This window comes from Symphalangus syndactylus, chromosome 1, assembly GCF_028878055.3.
Source record: "Symphalangus syndactylus isolate Jambi chromosome 1, NHGRI_mSymSyn1-v2.1_pri, whole genome shotgun sequence".
Classification (NCBI taxonomy): domain Eukaryota; kingdom Metazoa; phylum Chordata; class Mammalia; order Primates; family Hylobatidae; genus Symphalangus; species Symphalangus syndactylus.
The window spans coordinates 63159969-63173784 of NC_072423.2; the positions used below are offsets into that span (position 1 = coordinate 63159969).

General features: G+C 45.8%; 1 protein-coding gene across 3 annotated transcripts in view; it reads left to right on the top strand.

Moving 5' to 3' along the window:
- The window catches only part of NPC1 (NPC intracellular cholesterol transporter 1), a 53695-nt gene that overhangs the window by 22634 nt on the left and 17245 nt on the right, over nucleotides 1-13816 (top strand). For 2 of the 3 annotated variants that reach the window (XM_063614681.1, XM_063614735.1), the window contains 6 exons: nucleotides 1518-1685; nucleotides 2560-2809; nucleotides 5269-5342; nucleotides 5792-6213; nucleotides 7473-7699; nucleotides 10730-10830. In XM_063614681.1, coding sequence (XP_063470751.1) covers nucleotides 1518-1685; nucleotides 2560-2809; nucleotides 5269-5342; nucleotides 5792-6213; nucleotides 7473-7699; nucleotides 10730-10830 — 1242 coding nt within the window. The remainder of the gene's footprint in view (nucleotides 1-1517; nucleotides 1686-2559; nucleotides 2810-5268; nucleotides 5343-5791; nucleotides 6214-7472; nucleotides 7700-10729; nucleotides 10831-13816) is intronic. The other variant, XM_055236183.2, reaches the window with a different exon arrangement.

Here is a 13816-nt window from a genome sequence, read left to right on the forward strand (position 1 = left end):
AGTGGGGAGGTAGTTGAGCATAGCTAGAATACAGGATTTCTTTTGAGGTGATGAAAATGTTCTAAAATTGACTGTGGTGATGGTTGCATATATCTATGAATATGCTAAACTCCATTAAATTATATAGTTTAAGGCGATAAATTGTAAATTACATGTAATTCTATTGTAAATTATATTGCGCCGCCACACCTGGCTAATTTTTTTATTTTTTTTATTTTTTGTAGAGACGGGGTTTTGCCATATTGCCCAGGCTGGTCTGGACCTCCTGAGCTCAGGCAGTCCACCCACCAAGGCCTCCCAAATTACTGGGATTAAAGGTGTGCATGACCACCCCTGGCCCAAAGACAAATATCTTAAAAGCAAATAGAGACAAGACACAAATCACCTTAAGACAATGATAATTGGAGATTTTCTTACCAGCCGTGATAGAGCCCAGAAGGCGATGGAATAATTTATTGAGAATTCTGAGGGAGATGACTGTCACCCTAGTTAACCTGTCTTTCCAGAGCAAGGGTAAAATAAAATGAATGTGTAAGCATCTCCTTGAAGATTAGGGAAAGAAGATCCTGGGAAGTTTCTAGCAAGCAGGGACTGGTAAATGAGAATCAACAGTACAGGACCCATTCCAGCTATTTTCTTAGGTGTAATACACTGGTACTATCCTTATGTAATATGTTGTCTTTGTGTATAATAAAATAAAATCCAAAAAGATAACAGTATTAGGTTTGGTTTTGTTTTGGTTTTTTGTTTGTTTGTTTGTTTTTGAGATGGAGTCTTGCTCTGTCGCCCAGGCTGGAGTGCGGTGGCGCGATCTTGGCTCACTCCAAGCTCTGCCTCCCTGGTTAATGCCATTCTCCTGCCTCAGCCTCCCGAGTAGCTGGGACTACAGGTGCCCGCCACCACGCCTGGCTAATTTTTTGTATTTTTAGTAGAGATGGGGTTTCACTGTGTTAGCCAGGATAGTCTCAATCTCCTGACCTCGTGATCCACCCACCTCAGCCTCCCAAAGTGCTGGGATTACAGGCGTGAGCCACTGCGCCCAGCCAACAATATTAGGTTTATTGACACATTGCCTCTGCCCTAAAACCAGTTTTCCAAGTAAGTTCCATAATTCTCTGGCTGTGTAGCTTCCTGCGGCAGAGGTTTTCTGGAACCAGCTTCATTAACTGAAGAAGTACTAAGGCTCTTAGCTGCGTCTTCCTGGGCCTTGATATGCTCTTCTGTACAGTGGGGATTCGACTTCTCCAAGCTGTTGTGAGAGCTGTGAGATATTGTGTGCCTTTCCCTAACCTGTCTATTTTTTACTTTTAAGTTACTCGGAATTGGGCCTCCATATTATTTGCAGGGTGATAAGCCAATTTAAAGTGAATCTCTGTTCGTGCCCTTAGTGTTTGCTGTCCAGCATTCCAGCATGGTGCATATGGAGTTCGTGTTTCCAAGAGGCCTTTTGTAAGATCTTGCCTCATGAATTACAGCAAGCATCTTGTCTCCTTTTTCTTTTGGGTTTCCTCTTCTAGCAATGTACAATGCCTGCCGGGACGTGGAGGCCCCCTCAAGTAATGACAAGGCCCTGGGACTTCTGTGTGGGAAGGACGCTGATGCCTGTAATGCCACCAACTGGATTGAATACATGTTCAATAAGGACAACGGACAGGCACCTTTTACCATCACTCCCGTGTTTTCAGGTAGGTATAAAGATTCCAAGTTTGGTGTGTTTATGATATTGTTTTAAAGCCAAGGAACTGGCTGGGCACAGTGGCTCACCAGTGCTTGGGGAGACTGAGGCAAGAGAATTGCTTAAGACCAGGAGTTCCAGACCAGCCTGGGCAATGTAGTGAGGCCCCATCTCTACAAAAGAATTAAACATTAGCCAGGTGTGGTGGCATGCACCTGTAGTCCCAGCTACTTGGGAGGCTGAGGCAGGAGGATTGCTTGGGTTCAGGAGTTCAAGGCTGCAGTGAGTTATCATCCCATTGTACTCCAGCCTTGGTGAGGGCAAAGCACTGTCTCCATGAATGAATGAATGAATCTTAGTTGAGGAATCATAATCTGCAATAGGAAGATAAACACATTCAGGTAACTAGTTCATAGTTTCTCCCAGTAAGAGAGGTAACTGGTACATTTATCCTGCTGTGGCTAATTTAGGGGGTGCTGGGAGTGGGAATGGAGGAGGAAATGAATTGCCTTCAGGCATTGCTGTCATAATTGAAAGAATAAACCGTTAAAAAGGGGGCGGGAGGCAGCTTTTCCAGAGCTCTGCTATAGTATGAGCTCCTGAGAATGGAGATGGGACATGATTGAAGGGTTACCTTGGTATGTGGTGTACTTGGAGGATTGCGCTATCAGTGACAAACCCCTACGCGCAAGTTTGTTGAGGTAACTTAAAATTCCACAGGATGAAGCAGCCAAACATAATTTAATTAAACTAAAACCTCCAATTCTTTTTCTTATTTCAGTTGTTTTATATATTTCAGTGGGCTTTTCATTGGGTTTAAGTATTATACAAAATTTTGGATGTTTTTAATTGAGATTTGTACTCAACACAATTCCTTCCTGTAGATTTTCCAATCCATGGGATGGAGCCCATGAATAATGCCACCAAAGGCTGTGACGAGTCTGTGGATGAGGTCACAGCGCCGTGTAGCTGCCAAGACTGCTCTATTGTCTGTGGCCCCAAGCCCCAGCCCCCACCTCCTCCTGCTCCCTGGACGATCCTCGGCTTGGACGCCATGTATGTCATCATGTGGATCACCTACATGGCGTTTTTGCTTGTGTTTTTTGGAGCATTTTTTGCAGTGTGGTGCTACAGGTAAGCAGTTTTGTTTGTCATCCAGGGCAAGAAGAGCAAAATTGCCCACTGGCACTTTGAGCTTTCATTTGTCAGACCTTGGTTACTTAGGACAAGAAACAAATACCTACATGAATACCATTGCATGGATTACTGTGTCCTACAGCTATTCTATAGTAAACCATCAAAGTTCTGTTTAACACTGCAACATCTGAAATGAATTTTACTGATTTATTCAAAATGATGTGTTATTTAAAGCACCGTGCACTAGCCACTCATTCTTTTTTTTTTTTTTGGAGACTGAGTCTCACTCTTGTCGCCCAGGCTGAAGTGCAGTGGTGCGATCTCAGCTCACTGCAACCTCCACCTCGCAGGTTCAAGCAATTCCCCTGCCTCAGCTTCCTGAGTAGCTGGGATTACAGGCACCCGCCACCATGCCTGGCCAATTTTTGTATTTTTAGTAGAGACGGGGTTTCACCGTGTTGGCCAGGCTGATCTCCAACTCCTGACCTCAGGTGATCTGCCCGCCTCGGCCTCCCAAAGTGCTGGGATTACAGGCGTGAGCCACCGCACCCAGCCGGCCTCTCATTCTTTAGAAAGTCAGAGTCAAGGCCGGGCTCGGTGGCTCACGCCTGTAATCCCAGCACTTTGGGAGGCCAAGGCAGGAGGATCACGAGGTCAGGAGTCCGTTGCAAACAGCCCTGGCAACAGTGCGAGATGTGTCTCAAAAAAAAAAAAAAAAAGATGTCAGAGTCAAATGAGCGAAATCAGATTCAAATCTAATTAAATGGAGTACTATAGTGCTTTTAGATATTTGCATCTTAATTTAGGACACTACTTTTTTTACTTTTTATTTTGAAATAATTTTAGACTTAACCAAAAAGTTGCAAAAATGGTAGAATTTATGTATATCCTTTACCCAGTTTCCCCGATGATACAACTTACATAACTCATAGTACAATGATCAAAACCACGAACATGCCATTATTATTACATTATTATTAGCTAAACCACAGATCTTAATCAGATTTCACCAGCTTTTTCTCCAATGCCCTTCCCTGTTTCAGGGTCCCATATTACACTTTTGTATTTTATGAGTCCCCTCTAATCTGTGACAGAAAGTTCCTCAGTCTTTCCTTTTCTGGCCTTGACACTCTTGATGATACTGTTCAGGTGTTTTGTAGCATGTCCTTCCATTTGGCTTTATCTGGTATTTTCTCCTGATGAGATTGAAATGAGGTGTTTTGACAAGTACATCACAGAAGTCATGTCATGTCTTTCTCGGTGCATCATGTCAGGGATCCCTGATGTTGATGCGTCTCTTTCCTAGTGATGTTAACCTTTATCACTTGCTCAGGGTGATGTCTGCTGGATGTCTCCACTGTGAAGTTACTGCTTTTCCCTTCGTAAATGATAAATATCTTGGAGGAAGATGCTTTGAGACTATACTAATATTTTGTTCCTCCTCAAACTGTCAACCACTGATTTTAGCATTCATTGTTGGGTCTTGTCTGCAATAGATATAACTAAGGTGTTTGCCTAATAGTGATTTTTTTCTGTTTCCCTCTCTTCCTCTGCATTTACTAACTGCACTTCTGTACAGAAAGCTATCCCTTCTCCCTCATTTATTTACTCAGTTATTTACATCATGGACTTTTAATTCTGTGGGCTGTATCCAACACTGTCATTTATGTTGTTACTCAAAGTTTTCCAGTTTGGGCCATTGGGAGTGCCTTCTGGCTGGCTTCTGTGTTCTTCTTACATACGCCTCCCATCCCCAGCTTTATCTTACATTTTCCCTGTCCCTGCCCTGCAAGGAGCTCTGGTTCCTTTTATTGGAGAGTGGTATGTAGAAATGAAGATCTGGGCACTAGCTATGCTCATTGCTACTGGAAAGAGTAGCATGTGTTTTTTTGTTTGTTTGTTTTTTTGAGACAGAGTCTTGCTCTGTCACCAGGATGGAGTGCAGTGGCGCGATCTCAGCTCACTGCAACCTCCGCCTCCCGGGTTCAAGCAGTTCTCCTGCCTCAGCCTCCCAAGGCACGTGCCACCACACCCAGCTAACCTTTTCGTATTTTTAGTAGAGACAGGGTTTCACCATGTTGGCCAGGTTGGTCTCGATCTCTTGACCTCGTGATCCGCCCACCTTGGCCTCCCAAAGTGCTGGGTTTACAGGCGTGAGCCACCGCGCCCAGCCCAGTAGCATGTTTTTAAAGGACCTAAAATTTTTAAATAAAATGAGGGCCACAAGGTGAAATTATCCTTTATTAATTGTTCTATTAACATCTTCTTAAATTTTCTCCTGAGACTGGTGAGCAGAGGGACCCAGAGCAAGGGAACTTTGGGGAAAGAAGGCAGTACTTAGGGAGGAGGAGGCCAGGAGGAGAAAGAAAGCATTTCATGGGACTACAGGAATGTCCCAAAAACAACCTCATTGCGATGAAGTCCACTAATACTATTTCCTCATTTCTGTTTTTCAGAAAACGGTATTTTGTCTCCGAGTACACTCCCATCGATAGCAATATAGCTTTTTCTGTTAATGCAAGTGACAAAGGTAGGCATATTTGTCCTGAATAAAAGGGTTCAGATAATGCTGTCTGTCATGAGAGCATTCGTTTCCTCAGCGGAGTTGCGGCAGTGGATGAGGTAGTGTGCCAGTGCCGAGGACATGGCTGCGACCAAGGCAGACATGGTCCTTGCTTTTGTGGCCCTACCATCTAGTCAGGGAGGCACAGCAGAACCAAGTAATTAATCATAGCTGGGGAGGTGTGAAAGCAGCAGGACAAGAGTGGGAATAGCAGGGCAGGGTTGAACCTCACCCTTCAGAGGCTCCTGTGTCGGCGTCTCCTCTGTGGGGTGAGAACAGCACTCTTTGAGGGCAGCCAACAAAGGTGGCTTTGCTGAGCAGATAGGTAGCTGAGGGCAGGGGTCTCATGTGTACCCAGGTGGGCTTGATTCCTGCCATGAGATAGCAGCTAATGCTTTCCCTGTTCCAACTTTCAGGAACGGCTTGGCTCTTAACCTCCACCTTCCCTTCCTCTCCCGCTCTTCCAGGAGAGGCGTCCTGCTGTGACCCTGTCAGTGCAGCATTTGAGGGCTGCTTGAGGCGGCTGTTCACACGCTGGGGGTCTTTCTGTGTCCGAAACCCTGGCTGTGTCATTTTCTTCTCTCTGGTCTTCATTACTGTGTGTTCATCAGGCCTGGTGTTTGTCCGGGTCACAACCAATCCAGTTGACCTCTGGTCAGCCCCCAGCAGCCAGGCTCGCCTGGAAAAAGAGTACTTTGACCAGCACTTTGGGCCTTTCTTCCGGACGGAGCAGCTCATCATCCGGGCCCCTCTCACTGACAAACACACTTACCAGCCGTACCCTTCGGGAGCTGATGTACCCTTTGGACCTCCGCTTGACATACAGATACTGCACCAGGTAACCTGCTGTTTGAAGAAATAAGTCACTCCAGAGGACCTTGTGGTTTGCTGGCTTTTACATGTTGACTACTGCTGGATGGGGATTTGGGGCTGAATATCATGGTATATCTTGAAAATCTTAGAGTATAATGGCAAAGCCGCCTTTAAGTTAGGTTTCAAGAAAGTGAATGATGTTGAACTTAATGAAATATTTATTGTTGCTCACTTTTGTATTTACTTCAGATAGTAGACCTTGCCTTTTTCTTGAAACTGAGATGAGCAGAGAAAGAAGACTTCAGTGGCATTTCTCTATTGAGGCAGGATATATTTATTAGGAAGTCACCTTAGGAATTTGTGAAATGTTTTCTGTTGGTATTTGAAAGTAATATGCAAGGACCCAGAGGCATGAAGCCCTTACTGCTGTCCTGGGGGCTGAGGAAGGAGCTGCCAGATCACCATCCCTGATCCAACCTGTAGGAATGAACTTACCACTGCCTGAACATGGGCACCCAGCCTGTTTTTGGTGAGAGGCGCATTTGGCGCAAGATCCATCCCATTGCTCCTAGAAAGGCATGTAAACCTTCCTATTGTCCCTGTCACACTTGCCTTGGAGAACTGTACCTGTGCATAAACTGTACCGGCTTCTTTTTTAATGAATGTATAATCACATGTTTTTCCTTTAAACATTGCTCATGTCTACAAGAAAGTCTGAAATCTTGAAAAGCATTAAAATGGTCCCAAGACTTGAATAGAATCTTTTCTCTACCCGGTCACTGTCTGTTGCTTTTTCCAGCTTGTTGCTGAAGGTGAACAGCATAGTCATTTACCTCCAAGATCATCTTCTCTGTTAGGAAATAAGGGGACATATATAAATGGCTGTAGTGCAGAGCAAGGCAGGAGTTTTTGTGTTACTATTGAGGGGAGGGTCAGGGAGGCCAGGAGTCCCCCTCCACTCTCCCCTCTGTCCTGCTGGCCACCGCTGGAGAAGGGTGGAGGGGAGATGGTTGTGTGTCCTATGTTGATAGCTGTTCTGGTCATGGTGTTCCCCCCACCCCCCGCCGCCTCTGTGGACGCCTCTAACTAGTTTGCTGTTAGAGTGGGCCTGTGGCCTGACCAGTTTTCTTACTGTATTGCACCTTAATTCTCTCCCTCATCTTAGGAAGTATTTTCCCCAAATACTCTTTGTCTTCTGACCCCTCAGGGCAATACTGATTAGTCAAGATCTGAGAGAAATGTGACATGTTTCTGGGTTTGCTTATTTTTAAAATCTTCTTTCAGGTTCTTGACTTACAAATAGCCATCGAAAACATTACTGCCTCTTATAACAATGAGACTGTGACACTTCAAGATATCTGCTTGGCCCCTCTCTCACCATATAACACGAACTGCACCATTATGAGTGTGTTAAATTACTTCCAGAACAGCCATTCTGTGCTGGACCACAAGAAAGGGGACGACTTCTTTGTGTATGCCGATTACCACACGCACTTTCTGTACTGCGTACGGTAAGTGGCAAGAGACAGTCATTGGTAGACATCATTCTTGGGTCTGACTTAGGGTATATGGGCATAAGCTTGTTTTATAAGCATAACCCAGAGGTGAGCAAACAGAGCAAGACCTTGCCCTGTGAAGCTTACATCTCCAGCTCTGTCACCCAGGCTGGAGTGCAGTGGCGCAATCTTGGCTCACTGCAGCGTCCAGCTCCCGAGTTCAAGCGATTCTCATACCTCAGCCTCCTGAGTAGCTAGGACTACAGGTGTGCGCCACCACGCCCAGCTATTTTTTGTATTTTCAGTAAAGATGGGGTTTCGCCATGTTGGCCAGGCTGGTCTCAAACTCCTGACCTCAAGCGATCCGCCCACCTTGGCCTCCCAAAGTGCTGGGATTACAGGCGTGAGCTGCCACGCCCGGCCAGAAGCTTACATCTTAATGGAGGGAGACGGATGATGAGCACATAACATATGGTATCATGTCAGCTAGAGATTAGTGCTGTGAGGGGAAGAATAAGGCTGGACAGAGTGGGGGGTGCACTGCTTAAGCATGGAGATGTGCACAAAGGGAGAGGAAAGGACAGCTGGGCACATCACAGGGATGAGTGTTCCCAGCAGAACCAGCAGCAAGTGCAGAGCCCCGGGAGGGAGCTCTCGTGGTGTATGATTGAGGAGTGCAGCTGCCTCTCACCTTTTACCTCGTGCCTGGGTCGCTAACACAGTGTCATGTATCACACCCCCCACAAGATTTAAAGATAGAAGAGCCTTTGGTGCCTTTTCTTCTCTCTCAGATACATAGCCCAGTACCCTGTAGTGCCCCAGCTATTTGGGAGGCAGCCTCCCCAGCCTCCCTCTGAGGAGTTGGGGCAGGATGGGTCTGCAGCTTCGCAGCTTTAGATTGGAGGGCCCTGCAGCTGCTTCCCTTAGGAGGCGTGTCTAGCTGGGCAGGGAGCATTTATAATTGGGAATAGTCACCCCAGGAAGCGGTGCTTGGGTGACCTGTAGGGGAATCTTAAGGCTTCTCCCGGTAGGGGAAGAGCACCATGATGCCGGATGGGCCTGCTCTCCCGGAATGCTTGGGACCTGGCCTAGGGACATTTGTTCAGCCAGTTGAGCAACCACAGTGGCTATTTCTTCAGCATGGGAACAGAGAAATTATTCCTTGTTGCCTTTAAGGACACTGCTCAGCCAACTACTTCTCAAGAGCTAAGGACTCTCACTTCTGGTTCTAAAGAACTTTGACCTTGAGTTCTGTTTGTTTGTTACTGGAGTAACAACAAGACTTTTTATGCAGTTGGGCTATATTTACTCTGTTTCAAGAATATCACCACTAAAAACATGAGTTATACTCATGAAAACACAATAGCTTATGCTCCGTACCCTAAACCGGCATTCTCCACAGGGTAGACGGTGCAGGCGAGCCATGGGTAATTTGAAGAAAAAAAAAAAAATTTAATGTTACATAATTTTTATAATTGGACGACCATTTAATGTTACATAAATTTTATAGTTTACTCTCTGTTGCACAAGATTAAAGTCAACAAAAATGAAGGGGGCCAGAGGTGTGTGAGTCTTGTGTTTCCTCAAAGCGGGTGTGGTTCCCACCAGTGTGGAAGCGGTGCCGGGAGTGGCAGGCTCCTGGCGGTAGGGACCTGAATTGGTTTGTAGTTAAGCTTGTGTGCATCCTCATGACACCAGGCCCGCCCTAGCGATGTCCCCTTTCCTCTCCCTCCGCTTTTCCTGGACTTTTTCACCTGAAGGTCCTGCAGTAATGGCAGATGGCCTGGCCTGCCCAGAACCATGCCCTGACCTGCTTCTTTTCCCCATTTCGTTTAAAGGCAGTGACAGCTACCAGTTACTCAGACTTGAGGCTTTATCCCTGAATTCTGCCTCGCCCTCGCCTTCCTCATGGGGTTCTTACGGGTCTGAGCCTCTGGATGGTCTCTCAGATTTCTGCTGTGGATGAAGGGACTCAGCTGCTCGCTGCAGGTCACCTGACCTCCCTCATGCCGTCACCCATCCGCTCTGACGGGTGGGTCGTATGCAGAAGTTTCTCAGCACCTGGCCAAGTTGTAGCTGATGGTCTGTCTGAAAATGCTGGTTCCCTCTCCACTGGCCGACTGTCTGTCTGCACTGCACTGCCAGTTGCCTCTTGCCTGGGCCATTGCGCTAACATCTCCACTTACTGTTCCACCTGCTTCCTGTTTCTTTGCCATTTCCAAACCTTCCACTTTGCCATGCGAGCTATCTTTGTAAAACAGCTCATGACATTTCTTTCCCAGAAATCTCTAATTGTTCCTCAGTGCCTCCAGAATAAAAATCCAAACTACCTGTCACTGAGTCCTTTTATTTTGCATTTGTCTGTCCATTACTCTTCCCAGACCCCGGCCCCCTCCTTCAGGAGCCCCCTTGGTGGGCACCCTGTGCTCTAGGAGAGGACGTCTTTTCTTTGAATTATCATTTTTTTTTTTTTTTAGAGATGGAGTCTTGCTATGTTGTCCAGGCTGGACTCAAACTCCTGGGTTATAGCCATCCTTCTGCCTCAGCTTCCTGAGTAGCTGGGATTAGGCGTGCCGCCATACCCGGCATACAGGACTTGCCAAACCACCATCTTGCTCTCATTCCCTCTCACTGTTCTCTCTCGCTCCCTTTTTCCTCCCACAGTTGTAATTGTGTGAGACACAATTCCGTTTTTGTCCTCCCTCTTCGGTGAAATCCCCCTCATCCTCAGAGCTCTGGGTCTGTACAGTCTCTTCCTCTTGGCTATAATTTTGCCTTTTAGTGTTTGCTCCCTCCTCTGTGCCTGCATAGCACCATGTACCATGTGCCATTGATGGCACTGGGCTGTATTTGCCTGCCTCTTGCCCAGTGATTCTGAGCTCCCAAAGGTGAGTGCTGAGCTGTATTATTCAACTGAGAAACCTCAGGGCCCATGTTGTCCTTAGAATACAGCCAGCTTCATCAAATGTTTGTTGTGTAAATGTTTAGGTCTCTGATGTCTTGAGGCCCTTCTAACTGGGAGGTGTTTTCTAAACTTTTTGGCAGGGCTCCTGCCTCTCTGAATGATACAAGTTTGCTCCATGACCCTTGTCTGGGTACGTTTGGTGGACCAGTGTTCCCGTGGCTTGTGTTGGGAGGCTATGATGGTAAGTAAGAGAAGCTTTGACTTTTCCTTTTAGGTAAAGTCATCTCTGTTTTGTCATTAGCGTCAAGTGGTAATTATGAAGATTTCATAAATTGGGCAGTTTTGTTAATTTCCTACCTCTTGAATCCTAAAATAGTATCTCCTTTGGCTTCGGGTTTGGATTTCATTCCAGATTTAAAAGAAGTGGATTGGGTTAGCCATTTTTAGATCACATATGCCTTTGAGAAGCTGTCGAAGGCTAAGTACCTTTCCCCAGAATAATGCAATTGCAAATCTCTGCATTGTTGTTCAGCTTCAAGGAGGTCATGGGCCTTCGAAGCTCATTTATAGACCCTCTAGGGAGCTCATGGACCTCAGGTAAGAACCCCTGTGATAGAGAAAAGATAGTATGTGAGGTATGTGGAAAAAGAAAGAAAGTTGATGGATTTTTTTTCTTCTAAGCCGGTCAGTTGAGTATTTGGACACTCTTACAGTGTGAAGAGCAGCTGGTTTGCTCTTTGCTGGTTCCTGTAGCACTTTAGAACCAATTGTACTTGATAAAATAAGGTGATGATTCATGTGACACGTTTGGCATCTTAAGCCAAATTACAGGCTCAACAGGTTTTGCTCAGCCAGTGAAGAATCCAGATAGGTTTTCTTCTCCTCACTCAGTGGCAGGGGAGAAGTTGCAATCTGTATTTAAAATTTACTATGTATCATAGAGGAAAATGCCATTTCTAACTGATGGAAAAGGGATGGTGTCAGCAACTGGCTAGCCATAGGGGAAACAATTGTCTTTGATCTCTACCTTGTTCATTTACCAAAATAAATTCCAGATGGATAAAAGATTGAAACGTAAGAACTGGGCCGGGTGCGGTGGTTCACGCCTCTAATGCCAGCACTTTGGGAGGCTGAGGCAGGTGGATCACGAGGTCAGGAGATCGAGATCATCCTGTCTAACACGGTGAAACCCTATCTCTACTAAAAATATTTTATAAAAAATTAGCTGGGTGTGGTGGCAGGTGCCTGTGGTCCCAGCTACTCAGGAGGCTGAGGCAGGAGACTGGCATGAACCCGGGAGGCGGAGCTTGCAGTGAGCCAAGATCAAGTCACTGCACTCCAGCCTGGGCGACAGAGCGAGACTCCGTCTCAAAAAAAAAAAAAGAAATGTAAGAACTGGAAGAAAATTCAGGAGGCATTTTTAAAAATAATTTTTAAGTGGAAAAGATATTTCTAAGCAAGACACAAAACTCAGAAACCCCAAAAGGAAAGACTGATGAATTTGAGTACATGAAAATTTTCATTTGTGGAGAACAAACATACAGTTAAAAAAACAAAACTGGGCCGAGAGTTATTAATGCCTGTAATCCCAGCACTTTAGGAGGCAGAGGCGGGCACATCACTTGAGCTAGGAGTTTGAGACCAGCGTGAGCAACATGGAGAAACCCCGTCTCTGCAAAAAATACAAAAATTAGCTGGGCATGATGGTGCATGCTTGTAGTCCCAGCTACTCGGGAGGCTGAGGTGGGAGGATCACTTGAGCCCAGGAGGTTGAGGCTGCAGTAAGCTGAGATTGCACCACATTCTAGCCTGGGTGGCAGAGCGAGACCTTGCCAAAAAAAAAAAAAACTGGACAAAAATATTAGTATGCATAGCAGACAGCATTTTCTTAATAAATAAAGATCTCATCTCAGCCTGGCCAAAATGTGAAACCCCGTCTCTACTAAAAACACAAAAAAATTAGCCGCACATGGTGGTGTGTGCCTGTAGTCTCAGCGACTCAGGAGGCTGAGGCAGGAGAATCGCTTAAATCCTGGAGGTGGAGTTTGCAGTGAGCCGAGATCATGCCATTGCACTCCAGCCTGGGTGACAAGAGCAAGACTCCATCTTAAAAAAAAAAAAAAAACTCGTGAAAAAATGATCAATAACCTGAAAGAAAAGTGGGTGAGGCCATGTGAAAGTTAACAAAAGGAGAAATACCAAAAAAAGGTTTTTATTTTATTTTTCAGAGACAGAGTTGTGCTCTGTTGCCCAGGCGGGAGTGCAGTGGCGTGATCTCGGCTCACTGCATCTCCTGCCTCCCAGGTTCAAGCAATTCTCCTGCCTCCACCTCCTGAGTAGCTGGGATTACAGACATGTATCACCAGGCCCAGCTAATTTTTTGTGTTTTTAGTAGAGACATGGTTTTGCCTTGTTGCCCAGACTGGTCTTGAACTCCTGACCAAAGGTGATCCACCCACCTTGGCCTCCCAAAGTGCTGGGATCATAGGCATGAGCCACCACGCTCAGCCTCAGTAAATATTTTCTTGACTAAAGTAATGAAAAGGGAGGCTAAGGCAGGAGGATTGCTTGAGCCTGAGAAGTCAAGGCTTCAGTAAACCATGATTGTGCCACTGCACTCCAGCCGGGGCAACACAGTGAGACCCTGTCTCTAAAAAAGAAGAAAGAAAGGAATGAAAAATAGTTCAGCTTCTTTGGAAGGCAGTTTGGGAGAATTTATCAAAATTAGAAATATACATAGTTTTTGATTCATTGATTATGCTTTAAGAATTGATTCTAGCCAGGTGCAGTGGCTCATGCCTATAATCCCAGCACTTTGGGAGGCCAAGGCAGGAGGATCGCTTGAGCCCAGTAGTTCAAGTCCAGCCTGGGCAACATGACAAAATCCCATCTCTATATAAAATACAAAAATTAGCCAGCAATGGTGGTGCACACCTTTAGTGCCAGCTACTGGGAGGCTGAGGCAGGAGGATTGATTGAGTTCGGGTGGTCAAGGCCACAAAAAGCCGTGATTGCACCACTGCACTTCAGCCTGGGCAACAGAACAAGACACTGTCCCCCACTCCTGCCCCCTACCCCAAAAAAGGAAAAAAGATTTGTTTCTACAAGTATGTGTTTTACACATTAAAATATTTGTAGGCTATTTATAGTAACTTTGTAATAGAAAAAACTGCAAAACTACTCATCAGTGGGGGGGATTGGCTAAAGTATACCAGAAAATATTGTAG